The 16,790-nt window shown below is 28.0% G+C and overlaps 1 protein-coding gene across 1 annotated transcript; it reads left to right on the top strand.

Moving 5' to 3' along the window:
- The first annotated feature begins 1,176 nt into the window (after window positions 1-1,176).
- LOC111638355 lies at window positions 1,177-12,196 on the top strand. The gene is made up of 5 exons (XM_023384053.1): window positions 1,177-2,916; window positions 6,525-6,717; window positions 9,892-10,032; window positions 10,114-10,244; window positions 12,037-12,196. The coding sequence occupies exons 1-5, from the start codon at window positions 2,642-2,644 to the stop codon at window positions 12,194-12,196; spliced, it is 900 nt and encodes a 299-aa protein (XP_023239821.1). The 5' UTR covers window positions 1,177-2,641.
- The last annotated feature ends 4,594 nt before the right edge of the window (window positions 12,197-16,790 follow it).

Raw genomic sequence — 16,790 nt, forward strand, 5'->3', positions numbered from 1 at the left:
GATTATTTGTAATAATCTTGCAATTGAAAATGCACTTATGAAAATTCTGCAAGTGTTATTTTGAGACTATTGAAATTTTTCTAATATGATTAATGAATTAATGATGCAATTAAAATATATGGTATATTGTAAAATGTAAAAGTTTTGATCTTACTTTATAAATTTTTAAAGTGAGCTCTAGATGTGATCTGGCATACATTAATTTGATATTCCAGTTCATTCTATACTTTCTGTATGACCATGTTCATTATTTTTGTCTTCAACTTGTCTAAATTATAAGGTAAAAATCACTGATATGTCCAGAAATTTTCTGATTGGACCTATTTGCTTTCTAAAACATTAAAATAAATTGAATATTTATTATTATTTTACATTATTATTGTATTTTTTGAAATTCTATTCATTCATATATAGTATAAACTTAGCATTTAAAATAAAAAATATTTTTACCGTATTAAATCAAATTTCTTAGTTGGGGCAGACCTTGGTCTCTTCCTTGAGTGTGTCAATGGAATAGAAACTGTATATGTAATATCAGTTTATTTAACTTAATTTAAGTTGTACAAATAACATAAGATGATTGTAGACAAAAGGAGCTTTCTGCTAATGGTCTCTCTCAGATGTATTGTCTCTATACAAAGAAACTTTTGCTCTTTGTTAATTTAGTAGGTCAAAAAATATATCAATTAATAAAAAAATTAATTAAAATGGCCAAGGACTATAAATATATATATAAATATTCACAGTATAGACCAACAATAAGTCTCCACATCTTATCTTTTTTCACAGCCTCAGGAATAAAACAGTCTTTATTTATAGTCCTTGGCCATGTTAATTAATTTTTGCATTAATTGAAACATTTAAAAAATATTTTTGTGATTTGTGTTGTCACCTAGAAATTGCATTTTANTATATATATTCACAATGTAGAACAATAAAATCTTCACATCTTGTCCTTTTTCACAACCTTGGGAATAAAAAAATCTTTATGGGTGGAGTCAACCTTTTCTTTGAGGCTTCTTGTCTGCCTTTTTACTGCCACATGGGAATTGTATTTTAACATTTTTACATAACGAGCAGGATGAGAAGCCTCAAAGAAAAGGTAGACTCCACCCATAAAGACTGTTTTATTCCCAAGGTTGTGAAAAAGGACAAGATAGGAAGACTTTTATTGTTGCTTCTATATTGTAAATATTTATATGTATATTAATATAACATGCACTTCCTTCAGGGTTTAAAATAACAGTCTTCAAATCAAGAAGGCAGCCTTGTTGCACTATTTGATTGGCACATCATTGGTGTATCTAACAGTATCTGTCTTGTTGCTCCATTATTTCAGTCAATTATTCTTTTCTTTGTTCTTTATATTTATAAAAATCTTCAGCCATAGTATCTCTTTAGCTTTCTGTGCTTAGTCTTTTACAGGTAAGCTTTTCATTTTGCCTTATTATAGTTCTATCCCATTTTTATAATTTATTATATCAGCAAAAGAAAATTTAATTTTCTTCGTGATTTTTCCTTTTCCTATTTATTGTATGACTATCTTTGATCCATACCTTTCATTTGCCTGAAATACTGATGGTTGTTTTGTTCATTAGCATGTTGATGATGGTTGTATTAGGTGCAGATATCTTGTTATTATATTTTGTTATTGTTTATATTGATTTCAGCATTATTTATGAGTAAAAGCAGTTTTGTAAATTGTTAATGCTTTAAACGAAAATTTTTTTTTTAAAATAGTTGGTCATTTTATTTGTTTCTTGATAGGATAGAAAAATTAATGCTTTTAGAATCTGTAATATTTTATTTTATTTTTTTGATATATTACTTTATATTAATTTATTTTATATTTTTTAGCTTCCAGAAGATGAGCAAGAATGTTTAAAAGTACTGTACATAGGAGTTTGTTGGATTTAAACTTAGTTGTAAATTTATCTGAGTTTATAAATCCAGTATTTAAACTGATTAGTTGGTTGTAGTTTGGAGATTTAAAAATTTTTAATTAATTTTGAATGATTATGTAAATAAAATTTTAATTTGGACAAATTATTTGATTTATGTTCTATAACATATGTATAATCAACATTATTCAGAAGGCATAATTATAAAAATGTTTTTATAAATGTTTATAATCTCATGCCATATAAATATTGTTTGATGTAATATGTGATACAATACAGACAATTTTTATATTTTATCACATTTTTCTAATTGTTTGGTAATCAACATTTTATACATTTTGGAGCACAATGAAGTTAATTTCTGCTTAGTGATATAGAAACGAGTTAAGAAAGTATATGCAATTATTAGCATATGGAAGAATTGACTACACATGATTATTTTTTAATTAATGCATTTAACATCATCTGAGAAATATTTTAACTGAAAATAACTATGTAATATAATAATTCATATGTGGCAATATTAAAGAATATATTATGTATGGACAAATATCGACAGTATATCACAACATATTTCAATTTATCAATGTTTTAGAGTATGGGTTTAACCTAAATTTAAAAATTTATTCCAATGTTTAATAAAAATTTAAGAAAAGATTGTAACAAAATCTAGAGCACTACTTTAAAATCATAATTGTTTGCTGATATTTTCTTAACAGCTGAGAGAAGACATTAAAAAGATGATAAATTATCATATTGTAGAAGATACACATCATTCAGAAAAATCAACTGCAAATGAATCATCTTATTTGAATTTCATGAAATTAGAAATACCAGATTTTATTATGGAACAAACATTGAAAACTATGTCTGATAAACAGAAAATGAAAATGCATTTAGAGATTGCACAATGCATTGAGAAGGCAGGTTTTAAATGTAATTCATGTGAGGAATCACAACGTATAAGTCTATCCGATAAGAAAAGTATCAGCGATAGCACCAAACACAAAGAAGAGTAAGTAAAATAAATATTTGTATACATACAATAAAATCCACTTATTGTGATTACAAATATTCTTATTAGTCATTTGATGTTATCCCAAAATGTATAAGTTAAAATATACTTATAAAACTTTGCTAATTATATCAGAATTTTTCAGCTGTAGTTATCATTTCCTTCAGGTAAGCTGTTTTTTTGTACTATCAGTTCCAGCACACAGTTGATAGTTATTTAACATTATTAGTTATTATTATCAGTCTTAATCAGTGCTTTAAACATTAAGCATTAATCATTTTAATCATTATTTACTTACAATATAATAATTCATATTGTTTACATTTATTACTTCAGTTATACATGGAGTGATTTATTTTTAATTTATATTAAGAGGAATAATTATAAATAAATCTTCAAGTTGTAATATGTTCTTTTAATATCAAGTCACTAAAATTAGAGTTTTCATTAATAGTAGTCTTATTTATTCACATATTTATTTACTTATTTATGACTGCTTCATATTATCAGTCAATTATTGTCCTCAGTATATGCAAATCTTACTTGTCAGTGGCATTACTACAATTTTGAGGCCTCTTGCAAAATATTTTTGGGTCTGTCAATGTAAGAAATATGAAAATAGTCATTTTTTAATTTTTTTTGTACTGTACAAAAAATTTTTTGGTATTTTAGTGATAATATATGTTGAAAGTAATGGATAGCTGCCATCGGTCAGACAAAACCTGGCCATCTTTCTCCATCCATTTCCATTTCCACAAAGACTGTCTTTATCAGAAGGCGTTGAATTAGTTAAGTCCACGACCACGTTTTAAACTAAAACAACATTTATTTACAACAATCTTACGGGTACACTTGAGAGAGAGCTACACATGCTCATGGCAGTGATCACCCGACAAAAAAAAGCAACAATACTCAGAATCCCATCCGGGAAAAACCCTTGTCCCTGTTTTTCAAACCGGGACTCACAGGAAACTCCTAGAGGAGTGGCGCCATCTCACCAGTTTGTGATTTGTTGCTGTAATGTAATTAAGAAGTATTAATAAAAATCTGTATAAACATTTAAGCAGCACAAAGTTCCCTGTATTGCAGACTTCTGCAGAGTCTAGTTATGCTACTGATGAGTCCAAAGTGATTTTAATAAGTGGATTTTATTTCATACATATGTATGTATTCATTAATTATTTAACAACTATGTTCCAATTATAGAAACAATAATTGTTTGTCTGGTAAAATATATAAAATATTTAGTTGGCAAAAATATGAAAAAAAATTTTGTTGACAATTATGTGATCATTTTTGAAAATGAAATTTTCTATAAAATATTTTTTGCGTGTGGGAATAGGTATGCATGTATGTACACATATATAAAACTAGAATTTGTCATATACATATTGTAATAAAATATATGCCATATTCCATTCTATGTCAGAGTGGCATAGAGTGGAATATTGGGCAATTATTTCTGTAATAACTATTAGCATATAACATTAATATAGTAACATAATTTTCAATGAATATTGGATATTACATCCAGATTCAAACAGTTGATTAGCAATAGAAATGCTGTGATAAAAATAGCTTGTTAAAACAAACAGTTTTTTCTTTTTACACAATTGATAAACATTTATAATAATGCGTATTACTATACAAAGGTCTGATGCATCTGAGATCTTTATATAGTAACGAGCTTTGTTTAGTGTAAACAAAGTATTCAATTTTTATCAGATAGTTTATATATATATTTGAATATTAATATCAAACATTCTAAGTACATCAAATATTAATATCAAATCTATCCTAAGTACAGACATTACTGATCTTATTGTAAAGAGTTATGAACAGATTCTCTTTTAAGTAATTTAAAATTACAATATATTTGCATAAATATTCACTGAAATATGCATTATATATGTTAAAAGCATCACTAACATACATTAAAATTTGTTTGCTAAAATGGAGATGTGCTTTACTCTGTCTCTGAGCAAATGTTAATAATGGGTATTACAACAAACTTTTTAAGTAGTCTAAATCTGTGACAATAGATGACATGAGAATTGAAAATTATGACATCACAGAACATGTATTAATGTTTCATGTAGGAAGTACACAATCATATTATTGAATACAAATAACATTACATTGTGGTGGTGTGGAGGACAAAGAAAGGATGACAAAGAAGTAACCATAAAATTAAACAGGATATTTATTCAACTACAGCTACTTAGTCCTTCGTACACCTGGTTCGTTTACACTAAAAAAATCCCTTCTTAGTATACATTGTCTTGACATACCCTATTAAAATGCAAAAAAACACATTTAAAATAGAATAATAGAAGACCATTTCTTCACAGTAAGTCTTAATTTTGTTCGTCTCCCCACGGGGGGAATTTCAACATCTATATAATATAAAAACACGTGCATATTCGAATGCAATGTTGTGTCAAAATTTCAAAGCAGTTTGTTAAGAACTTTCAGAGATTTAAGATTTTGAACAAATAAACATTTACATTTTTACTTATATAGATTTTCAGTAGGAACTGTAGCCTATATATATATGCTACAGTTATTTACAAAATGTTTGAAGATGATCAGATTATCCTAGTTTCCCTTATCCTAGTCTAAAGTAGTTATGTATATACTACCTTTATATATTTTTTTATAACCCTGTACAAATGATGAGATGAGTAAACACTCTTATTAAGTTATTAAATAATTATAGATTTAGTATTGAAATTGTTATCTCCCTATATTTTATTAAACATTATATTTACACAAGTTTTTGAAAAATTTAAATTTAACATTATTAAATTAATAAACATAACACTTACATTAATTCTAATCCAAGTAATTCAAAGGATTTTGAAAATTTGAAAAATGAGATGTTTCCATGGCGATACAAAATATGTTTATTTTTATGACTTTTAAAGAATATACCTTACATTGTGACAATTACATTCTTGTTACATTGTGTTATTATAAGAATGTAACTTAACATTTGAATTTTGCACACTCATCTGTAACCAGACATTGGAATGATATCTCTCATAAGAACTGTAAAACACAAAAAGTATTCATTGCACAGATAGCAGAAATGTAGAAAATGCAAAAATTAGTTCTTGCAATCATTCAAACATGCTGTAAAGTTTATAAAACACTTATTTAGTTCTGAAAATAGTCAAATATGCAAAATATGCACTAAAAATCATAAAGATTATCTAATAATCAAAAAATCAAATTAAGGTTGTCTAATAATGCATATAAAACATGTATTATCAAATAATCTTAATTTAATCTATTTGTTATATCATGTTATATCAAGATTACAACATCATAGCATATAATAAAAAATTATTCACATACAAATCTGACCTATATTTATAAGAAATACTAGATTATATATTAGATGTATTATTAATATTTGTATTGTATGGAAATATGAGTTGTAGTTAATTCTGTAATTTCTATGTATACTCTGTATTAGTTTCAGATTTTTACAGAAAATACATACATCATAATTTTGTTTTTACAAATGTGAAGTTTTCAATAAAAACACAATAACAGATTATTTTATTTGTTAAAATATAACATATATATTTTTATACTTTTAGTTTTTATTCCTGTGATAGAAGTGATGAAATTAAGTTCCATATCAGTACACTAACTTGTGACTGTCAAGAAAGAAAACTTATATTATATGAAAATCTTTCGGAACATTTTAAAATGGCAGATTATCTGGGAAAAGCTGTTTTTTATTTATATGAAACAGCAACTATTGCATTGAGGATGAATAATGTGTCTAAAGTAAGTAAATAATTATTTAATGATTGAATCTGATTTTTTTCATTCTTTATCATTGATTAAACTGCAAAAATACAAGTTGATTATTTTTTTTTATTTAGTTCTATATGTAATATAAATTCATTAATATAAAATGAAATATATTTTTCATTAAACAATATTTGACTGAAGTACTTTGTCCTGAGTGAAAAACAAAAGTTAAACAGATTTACTTGAGTACATTTGGTTGATTTAATTTTCAAATGTTTAACTAGAGTAATTGAAAGAATTCAAAGATTTGAAAAACAATTGAATTTTATAGTGAGATAACAAAAATAAACAAAAGGGAGGAAAAATTGGCATTTGCTTTTCTCTGTAATACATACAACCAGGGATGCCCATACATTGGGGCACTTGGGACATGTGCTCCCTTTGTCATTGGATTTCCCTTTTTTTAATCCCCAAGGGCCCTTTAAGGTTTCATTTTATTTTCGAATTAGTTACTCATTTTTATCATAGAAAACATTTTTACTGATGACAAAATTAAAATAAAATAAGCAATTATTTATTGTGACATCATCACAATGCCAGGCTTCAATTTTTAATTATATTTTTAATTTATTTAATTTAAAATATATGTTTTCCACCTCAAATTAGTAGTGTCTTGTCCCTGTACATCATACTTTTCCTGTTAGCAATAGTCATGTCATTATCTAGCTAACTCTTTACAGAGGAAAATTTTTGAATTGAAATAATGTAACTTCTGGTGCAAACTGGAAGTTTGTATATAGTTAATCGGGATCTCCTGCTCCTAAACTTTGCATATCTGGTCTAGGCTCTTGTCTGTCTAACTCCATTCTCAAGATTAATCAAGACAGACAGCCAGATGGACGGATGAAATGTGAAATTGCAGGTAACAATTTTTTAAAATTGCAGCCCAAATATTTGTTATTAACTGAAAATTTGTTTTAGAGGGTTGTGATTGTTCAGTCAAGTACCAAGATACCACTGTTAATGCAATTTTGATATACATGGTGGCATTGAGGATTAATGCAGTATATACAGGTTGTGGCGTAAAGAGTGGATAATCCATTACCTGTGGATAGGGGATATCATGACTGTTCAGAAAATTAAACATTGTGTTTAGTAAAAGTGTCATAGTTTTCAAGTTATTGGACATTTTCTATTTTTTTGGAAAATGGACTCTCTCGTTCACATTTTTCAATGTCATGGTCACAAATCAAAGATTTTTCACAGTCTGTTTTTGAATACTAGTCTTGGATACATGTTCTATCAAATGTAAACTGCCATTTTAGTGTCATAGACTTGGTTTTTTAGAACAAAAAATAATTCAAAATTTTTGTTTTTGTTTTTTTCAGTGTAAAAAAAAAGTACTGTAACCTGTGTGACAAACTAACTAATAATTTGCCTATTGTACTGAGATGACACACTGGCACTAGTTTTGATTTGTAAAATTGTAAAAGTGGCATAAAATTGAGTATGGAGCTAAACTCAAGTGTTTTAAAAAATAACATTGTATATAGTAATACCATATGTACTGTACTGTACATACATTTAAATTTGAAGGTTGAAAGTTACATGATTTAATGTTAATGTGAGAATCTGAATATGAGGTTCATTTTATTTTTCTAAATTTTTAAATCAAAGTAATATTTTGATATTTAAATTGTATACTTTTCCACTTTTTGAGGGAAATTAAGAGAGGATAAGGAAATACGGTTTCCATTTCCAAACGTTTACTTCCTTAAAAAGTTCAATTAGTAGTTGAATGAATTAAATATAATATTCAGAGGTATTATATTTATTTTGTTGTAAACTCTCTCTCTCTCTCTTTCTCTCTTGCGAATAGTAAAAATATTTAGGAGTATTTATTTAGTTATTCAAACGTCTGTATCCTATTTTTGTTATTTTTATTAAATTTCATTATTTGTTCATTATACTAATCTCAATGTTAGTCAATTCAAATATGTATGGACCTATCAATGAACTTATGATACCTCCCCACTTGAATTTAAAGCCCTCCTTCTTATATTTATTTTAAAGTTTAATATCGTGAGTTAGGACATGATACATTAATAATTCTTACTATCCTAACTGGTGTCAGCATCCTGACTTGGCTGAGATCTCACGATCTTTAGTCTATCTTAAACAATAAAACAATCCAGTGACAACGTGAGCAAGTCTTACCGACTTGTTGCTGATAACTGTTCAATAGATCGTCTATATCGAACATGGCTTCTCACATTAACAATGTCTTTTATAATGGAAATATTTGATATTTGATTTGATTATTTGATATATTTGATATCTCTTTATATTTGATATATTTGATAACTCTTTTTTGATATTTGATAACTTTTTTTTTTATAATATAATGTACAGTAACATAAAATTCCCTAAAAATTTTTGAAATTTTTGTCATCCTAAGCCAGTGAAATCATTTTTTGAAAAGTAATTTTTTTCCATTTAAATCTCACTTCAAAAAATTTTCTAATATGCATCATCTTGTGAACCTCATTTTTTCAGAAATGACATATTTTTACTTTAATAAGTTTTCTCTCTTTAATAAGTAAAACACCTTTCTCCCTTTTTTCTAGCAATTTATTTAATTAAATCAAATAAACTAATGTTTTCAACTATTTTAAATAGACTTCTGATGTCAATCCACAGAATTAGTTTACCAATAGGTTGTGTTTCCTTGCTCTTGAAGGTCAGGTTTATATTTTTACTTTACAATTTGATGCAAAGAAACATTGATATTTTGAAAAATTCACAACTCATATTTTGTACAGAAGCTTGAAATTTATGAAAATTTTGTCTAATATTGATTAGTAATTAATCACTCACTGATACCTACTTTTGAACCAGTTTTTACCCATTATCTGTTTGGGGTTAATTCACTATGCTTATCTTGCTATGGTCTTTTTATCAGTTTTAATTTAGTATATTTAAACTTAACATTGTATTATTAGAAATATTTTGTTAGTATCTGAACTCTTTATTAAATTTGTAAGTTTACTTGAATTATGAACATTTTCTTATAAAATGATTTTAAACTTTTGTGTTTTTAAAATTAAAGATAAAACATTTATAAGAACATTTTCTTATAAAATATTTTTATAAATGTTTTATCTTCAATATAAACAAAATTTCCTTAATATTTGAATAATATTTCAGGCTGCTCATTGTCTTTCTGAAGCAAATAGTTTACTGAAAAAGATGAATAAGAATGAAAATATAATTATATCAAATAAGAAAGATGATTATATTCTAAAGACTCCCTTTATTTTTATTGTTGCAAAAAGAATTTCTGCTGAGGTAAACTAATTATATTATTTTTAACTTGTTATTTTTTAAATTTTCTGAAGGAAAGATTAATAATTTTTCTTCTCCTTTCAGATTAATTATCTTCAAAAAGAATTTAAAGTTGCATTGTATGATATAAAAACAGTAGCAAACATATTGGGTAGATCTTATCCAAAATTTTACAGAAATGTAACAGAGAAACTTGCTAAAAAAGTGCTTATGTTGTAAGACTTTTAAAAGAATATTTTTATTATTTAACATTAAGGTTATATAAATAACATAATACAGTAAGGCCTCACTTATATGGTTACCTTCAGGATTTACAATTTCTGGCCACATAGGTGGGTTAGGACAAACTTGATATATAAAGCAGTAATTATAGTACAGTATTGAATCCTGCAAAAGGTTTGAACTCGATGATGGCTACTTAATAAAAAGGCATTACGCCTCAACTATGATCAACTTAATGATCAACTATGCCTGTGTGAAATTAACAAACAGGCAAATTCTATTCAGATATGATCTAACTTCAGCAAAAAGAAAATTGATAAGTGCAATGACATAGTAAACAATAGAAATTTATCTCCAGCTAGCACTAGTCTACACCCAAGCACAATTAGCTACGATAAAAGAACTGTAATGACTTTACCCAAAAAAAAAAGGAGACAATGATGAAAATAGCTTCCGAACAGCCTCCAGAGAAGGAAGAGGAAGAATTTAACTGAATGCTGACAAACTCAAATAAATCAGAACCTTGACAATTTATGCAAATACAAAAACCAGTACAATGCCTAAATCCTTAAGTGAACAAATCATAAACAGCATTTTCTTAAGCATGGGAGAATTATCATGTATGTAAACTGCCAGGCAATAAACCACATCAAATTGCCCCTTGACCTGGTCAGGCGACTCCATACCTTTGACCTTTGTCATATCTACAATCTCAGTCATGCACTAGCTGTGGCTACATTTGGATCTGTATGCACAATGTTACGCTTTGTATAGTAATAAAGTTTTAGTTATATGTAGCTAACAAGATAGTCATTTTATTCTACGGATATAACCGTTTTTTCAAAAAATTTTACAAAACTGATTATTAGCAGATATGTAAAATCTGTTAAGTACATTGTTTTGATACTTAATTTTTTTCTTTAATTAAATGACACACTACAATTCTTTCTATTGATTATAAATTCATAAGAATTTTTATGTATTATTTGATAGTGTGTATTTTATTCTTTATAAAATATGCAATATTAAATACCTTATTTCCTCAATTAAATTCTGGAGGTTTATTTTTAAAATATACATATCCCCAGGGTTTGTGACCTTGAAGCAGAATACAAGTGGATAAAAATTGAAAGAAATAGCTAATTTATACATTTTCCAAATTATCAAAACTATTTTGTTGACTGTATTTACAGCTTATAGCTACATTTGAAATACTGTAATTAATGTTTTTATATTTAACTTGATTCAGTGTCTTCCAATTCAGTTATTATATTGTCATTCATGTCTGCTTTGATGCTTTCATAGGAATCAAGCTCTTTACTAACTTCTGGATCAAATTCACCACTTCTTTCCAAAAGAGATGGTGAATTTTATCAAGAAGGTAGTAAAGAGCTTTAACCTAATTATTCTTTGGCTGATAAGCTCTTGATTTATGAACTTGATCATAACTTTCCCATCCTCAATGTTTGACGATATTTATAATTTAATTTCAAAAAAGTATTTCTGTGAATCCTGGAATAGACAGTGCTGTCTAACTCTAGACAATTTGAGGAGAAAGAATCTTAATTAAACTCTTTACCTGCCACACTAAACTACATTACCCTAAACAGTGCAGTACCTCAACAGTACTGAAGGTTTTCAACTTGGGATTTATTTTTAAAAGCATCTTTATTCCCCAAAAGTTTAACTGAGGAAATAAAGTATATGTTTAAACTCTGTACATTTATTTAATTTAACAGAAATCAATACTTACTTAATACATTGTTCACTTTAAATTATGAACAGATCAAAAGAGTCTGAAGTTTTAGAAGAATGTCGGTGTCTTGCAATAGCAGTAAAGATATATTTTGAAAAGAAACAATATTCTCTTGCTTATGATATTGCCAAATATCAAAATTTATTGATGAATAAAATAGAAAAAACTTATGTTGAAGTAGGTTTATAGAATTATATTTCTGTAAATTATGTGTATTATTTACTATTTAGTAATTCAGCCAATTTAAGATTTAATTATACTCATTACTTTTTAAAATCTGGATTATTTTTATTATACAGATGATCTAAACAGATTATCTGGAAGATTGGATTAAGCAAATTTTTGTAAAGTGAAATATTTTTTTGTATTTATATCTGCTATTTTATCTATTGAGTTTTTTATATGTTGTCATTTGTATTTTAATAGATTGATGTGGTCAACGTATGGCTTGCATGCCACATGTTTCTCTCAAATACTGACAATGTAGTTTCTGCAAAACATCTAATCATTCTAAGATTTTAAGAAAAAGCATAAATAAAATAACTAATTGTTGCAAAACATTATAAAAATATTATGTTAGAATGGTTGGATCACACTGAGAGAGAAAATGTGTAGCCATTCACCATACACCATGTCAACAGTCTCATACATACTGATGTGTTTCAGGTCTAACATTAGGTGGGTAGTCAGAAGGGAAACTTATAGCTTCATCTCACTTTCCAGAGATGAAAAAAGATCCTGCTTATCTGACATATTTATGTACCAATGGAAGGTTAATTAATTATCAGATGCTTACATTTGAGTAATGGGCATAATATATGAAACTCACAAATGATGTAATACAAAAATTCTATAATGATACAAATATTACTGTAGTTATATCTCAAAATTGACTGAAAAGAGGATAAAAAAGAGTAAAAAACTTGAAGAGAAAATGTTAATGAAACAAAGTTTCCCATGGGAACAAAAACAAAAATAATCAACCTCAAAATTTCTGAATGAATCAAAGGAATTTGGAATTTCCATGAAAAACTCAACATGATCTATGTGTCAGTTAGACAAATATACTGTTGACACAAAGTCTCTGTACTTAGTTATTCTAGATTTAATAGTCTTAAATCTTTGTTATTGGCAATAATTCTAATTTATTCTTATGCTTTTCTACGTATTTTTTATTTCTATTTTTCCTTACAAGACCCACAACAAAAGAAGAGTGTGTAAATATTAGGTTGAGTCTAAATTTAGATTTCAATCCATTTTAATAAAAACGTTTTTCATATGAACAGTGTTCTTGGAAGTTATGTCAAGGCATCCAAGGGAGAATACTAGCTTAATATTGAGCACTTAAATATGTTAATGCAGAAAGAAAAAAGAAAAAGAAAATTTAAGGAAAATCAATAAAACTTTAGTTAGCACCATGACTTTGATAAGTTTCTGTGGCTGTCAGCCATATTATTGTATATTTTGTATTTTTAATTTAAGTTAGGCTTAGTATTTTCTTTGTTCTTTTGTTCTAATTTTTCTAGAATTTTCCTTTCTAATCCTTTTCCCTTGGATGGGATTACAATTCCAAGAAGTGCAAGTTGGAACAAAAGAAGAGGTAAGGTCCTGGGGCCAGCAAACAAAGGTGGGAAGACAGTCTTTGGTCAGAGCTCTTCAGGAGAAGACGTGCGGAAAGGTAGTGCTCGAGATCACATGTAGGCAGATCAGAGACTATGAGGGCTTTAGAGATGAGAGTAAATGTCAGATTCAGGCAAGTGAGGACAGAAAAGGATAGTGCTCCAGATCGGATGATTGGAGACTACATGGAGCCATTGGAATCAGAAACAAATACTTCCCAGAAAGGAACTTTGAAAGGAATATTGTGAGAATACCATACAAAAAGGTGTACAGGAACAACAATAAGATGACAGTCAAAGAAAGACCTCAGGACGGTAACCCACCCAAGATTATGAAGCCAAGGAATCCCAGGTATTTTTATCTTTCCCTCTCACTGTCCTTAAACATCTACTTTTCCTTTCCTTCTTTAGTTATAAGTAGAATAAGTAGTAAATTTAAGTCACCCCGCATATATTTGTCGCATTTTATTAGACCTGTTGTTCGGGAGATAAAATCCAATGCCTGTGTGAACTGTACATAAATCATTGTTTTGTACATTGGGATCATCATATTAAGAACGTGTTTGAAGCAAAAATAAAATATTTTATGTTAATCTTATTTACATGTATTTTCTGTATCATTCCATTTGTGGGGTCACATACTCGTTGCATCGAACATCACATTTCAAAAGTATATCCTGAAACAGCTTTATGTAAAGTTGATCCTTATAGTAAAAGATTCAGTATCCTATTGTGATGTTTGTTGCGACAAGTACAAGGTCCCGCGAGTGGAATGATACAAATAAATACTCATTAGATTTTCAACACAATGTAATTTATTATCGCTTTGAACAGGTACTTTTTTCTTTTGGATTCCAATACTACAAATGTTTTCTGTACACACAGGTGTTAAAATTTGATCTAACAAACAGCAAGTTAATTGGGTGCAACAACTATACGCGGGGCAAAACTTATAACTAATACTTATACTACTTACAACTAAAGCAGGAAGAAGAGAGTAGATGAATAAGAATAGTATAAGAGGAAGATGGAAATACCCGGGATTTTCTTGAGTTTATAATCTTGGGTGGGACACCACTTTGGAGCTTTCCTTGGAACATTACTTCTCATCCTTCCAGTAGACCTTCCATATTATTGTTTCAATAGCTTCCTTCAAAGTTCTCTTATAGGAATTCTTTCCTATCAATTCCTTGGCTCCTCGTAGTCTCCAATCATCCTACACTCGATCTGGAGCACTATCTCTTTTCCGTCCTAACTCTTTGGAATTTGAGCCCAAACTGTCTCTCTCACCGTTCCCTTTCTTTGCCCTGGGGCAAAGAAAGGGAACGGTGAGAGAGACAGTTTGTTTTACTACTTAGTCTTCGTTTGTTCTACTACTAATTTATTGGAATCGGTAATCCCACTCAAGGGAAAAGGGTTGAAAAGGAAAGTTGTAGAAAAAGTGAAGACAAAGGAACAAAGAAAAGGCTAAGACTAACTAAAATTAACAGATATAAAATATACAATATTATGGCCAACAGCCACACTACATAGAAGCAAATTAATAATAATAGCATTAAACAAAGACATTTTAAACAATGTGATGGAATAAATAAATAAAAAGATTTTTGTTAAATTCAACAGTGTTGTGAATTNACAAGCAATTATTTATTGTGACATCATCACAATGCCAGGCTTCAATTTTTAATTATATTTTTAATTTATTTAATTTAAAATATATGTTTTCCACCTCAAATTAGTAGTGTCTTGTCCCTGTACATCATACTTTTCCTGTTAGCAATAGTCATGTCATTATCTAGCTAACTCTTTACAGAGGAAAATTTTTGAATTGAAATAATGTAACTTCTGGTGCAAACTGGAAGTTTGTATATAGTTAATCGGGATCTCCTGCTCCTAAGCTTTGCATATCTGGTCTAGGCTTTTGTCTGTCTAACTCCATTCTCAAGATTAATCAAGACAGACAGCCAGATGGACGGATGAAATGTGAAATTGCAGGTAACAATTTTTTAAAATTGCAGCCCAAATATTTGTTATTAACTGAAAATTTGTTTTAGAGGGTTGTGATTGTTCAGTCAAGTACCAAGATACCACTGTTAATGCAATTTTGATATACATGGTGGCATTGAGGATTAATTAGCTGCATTAATCAAGTGATACTGATACCTGTGTATCAGTATCACTTGATTAATGCAGTATATACAGGTTGTGGCATAAAGAGTGGATAATCCATTACCTGTGGATAGGGGATATCATGACTGTTCAGAAAATTAAACATTGTGTTTAGTAAAAGTGTCATAGTTTTCAAGTTATTGGACATTTTCTATTTTTTTGGAAAATGGACTCTCTCGTTCACATTTTTCAATGTCATGGTCACAAATCAAAGATTTTTCACAGTCTGTTTTTGAATACTAGTCTTGGATACATGTTCTATCAAATGTAAACTGCCATTTTAGTGTCATAGACTTGGTTTTTTAGAACAAAAAATAATTCAAAATTTTTGTTTTTGTTTTTTTCAGTGTAAAAAAAAAGTACTGTAACCTGTGTGACAAACTAACTAATAATTTGCCTATTGTACTGAGATGACACACTGGCACTAGTTTTGATTTGTAAAATTGTAAAAGTGGCATAAAATTGAGTATGGAGCTAAACTCAAGTGTTTTAAAAAATAACATTGTATATAGTAATACCATATGTACTGTACTGTACATACATTTAAATTTGAAGGTTGAAAGTTACATGATTTAATGTTAATGTGAGAATCTGAATATGAGGTTCATTTTATTTTTCTAAATTTTTAAATCAAAGTAATATTTTGATATTTAAATTGTATACTTTTCCACTTTTTGAGGGAAATTAAGAGAGGATAAGGAAATACGGTTTCCATTTCCAAACGTTTACTTCCTTAAAAAGTTCAATTAGTAGTTGAATGAATTAAATATAATATTCAGAGGTATTATATTTATTTTGTTGTAAACTCTCTCTCTCTCTCTTTCTCTCTTGCGAATAGTAAAAATATTTAGGAGTATTTATTTAGTTATTCAAACGTCTGTATCCTATTTTTGTTATTTTTATTAAATTTCATTATTTGTTCATTATACTAATCTCAATGTTAGTCAATTCAAATATGTATGGACCTATCAATGAACTTATGATACCTCCCCACT

The sequence above is a fragment of the Centruroides sculpturatus genome, unplaced genomic scaffold (assembly GCF_000671375.1).
Source record: "Centruroides sculpturatus isolate CEXI.00-Female unplaced genomic scaffold, Cexi_2.0 scaffold1014, whole genome shotgun sequence".
Taxonomy (NCBI): Eukaryota; Metazoa; Arthropoda; class Arachnida; order Scorpiones; family Buthidae; genus Centruroides; species Centruroides sculpturatus.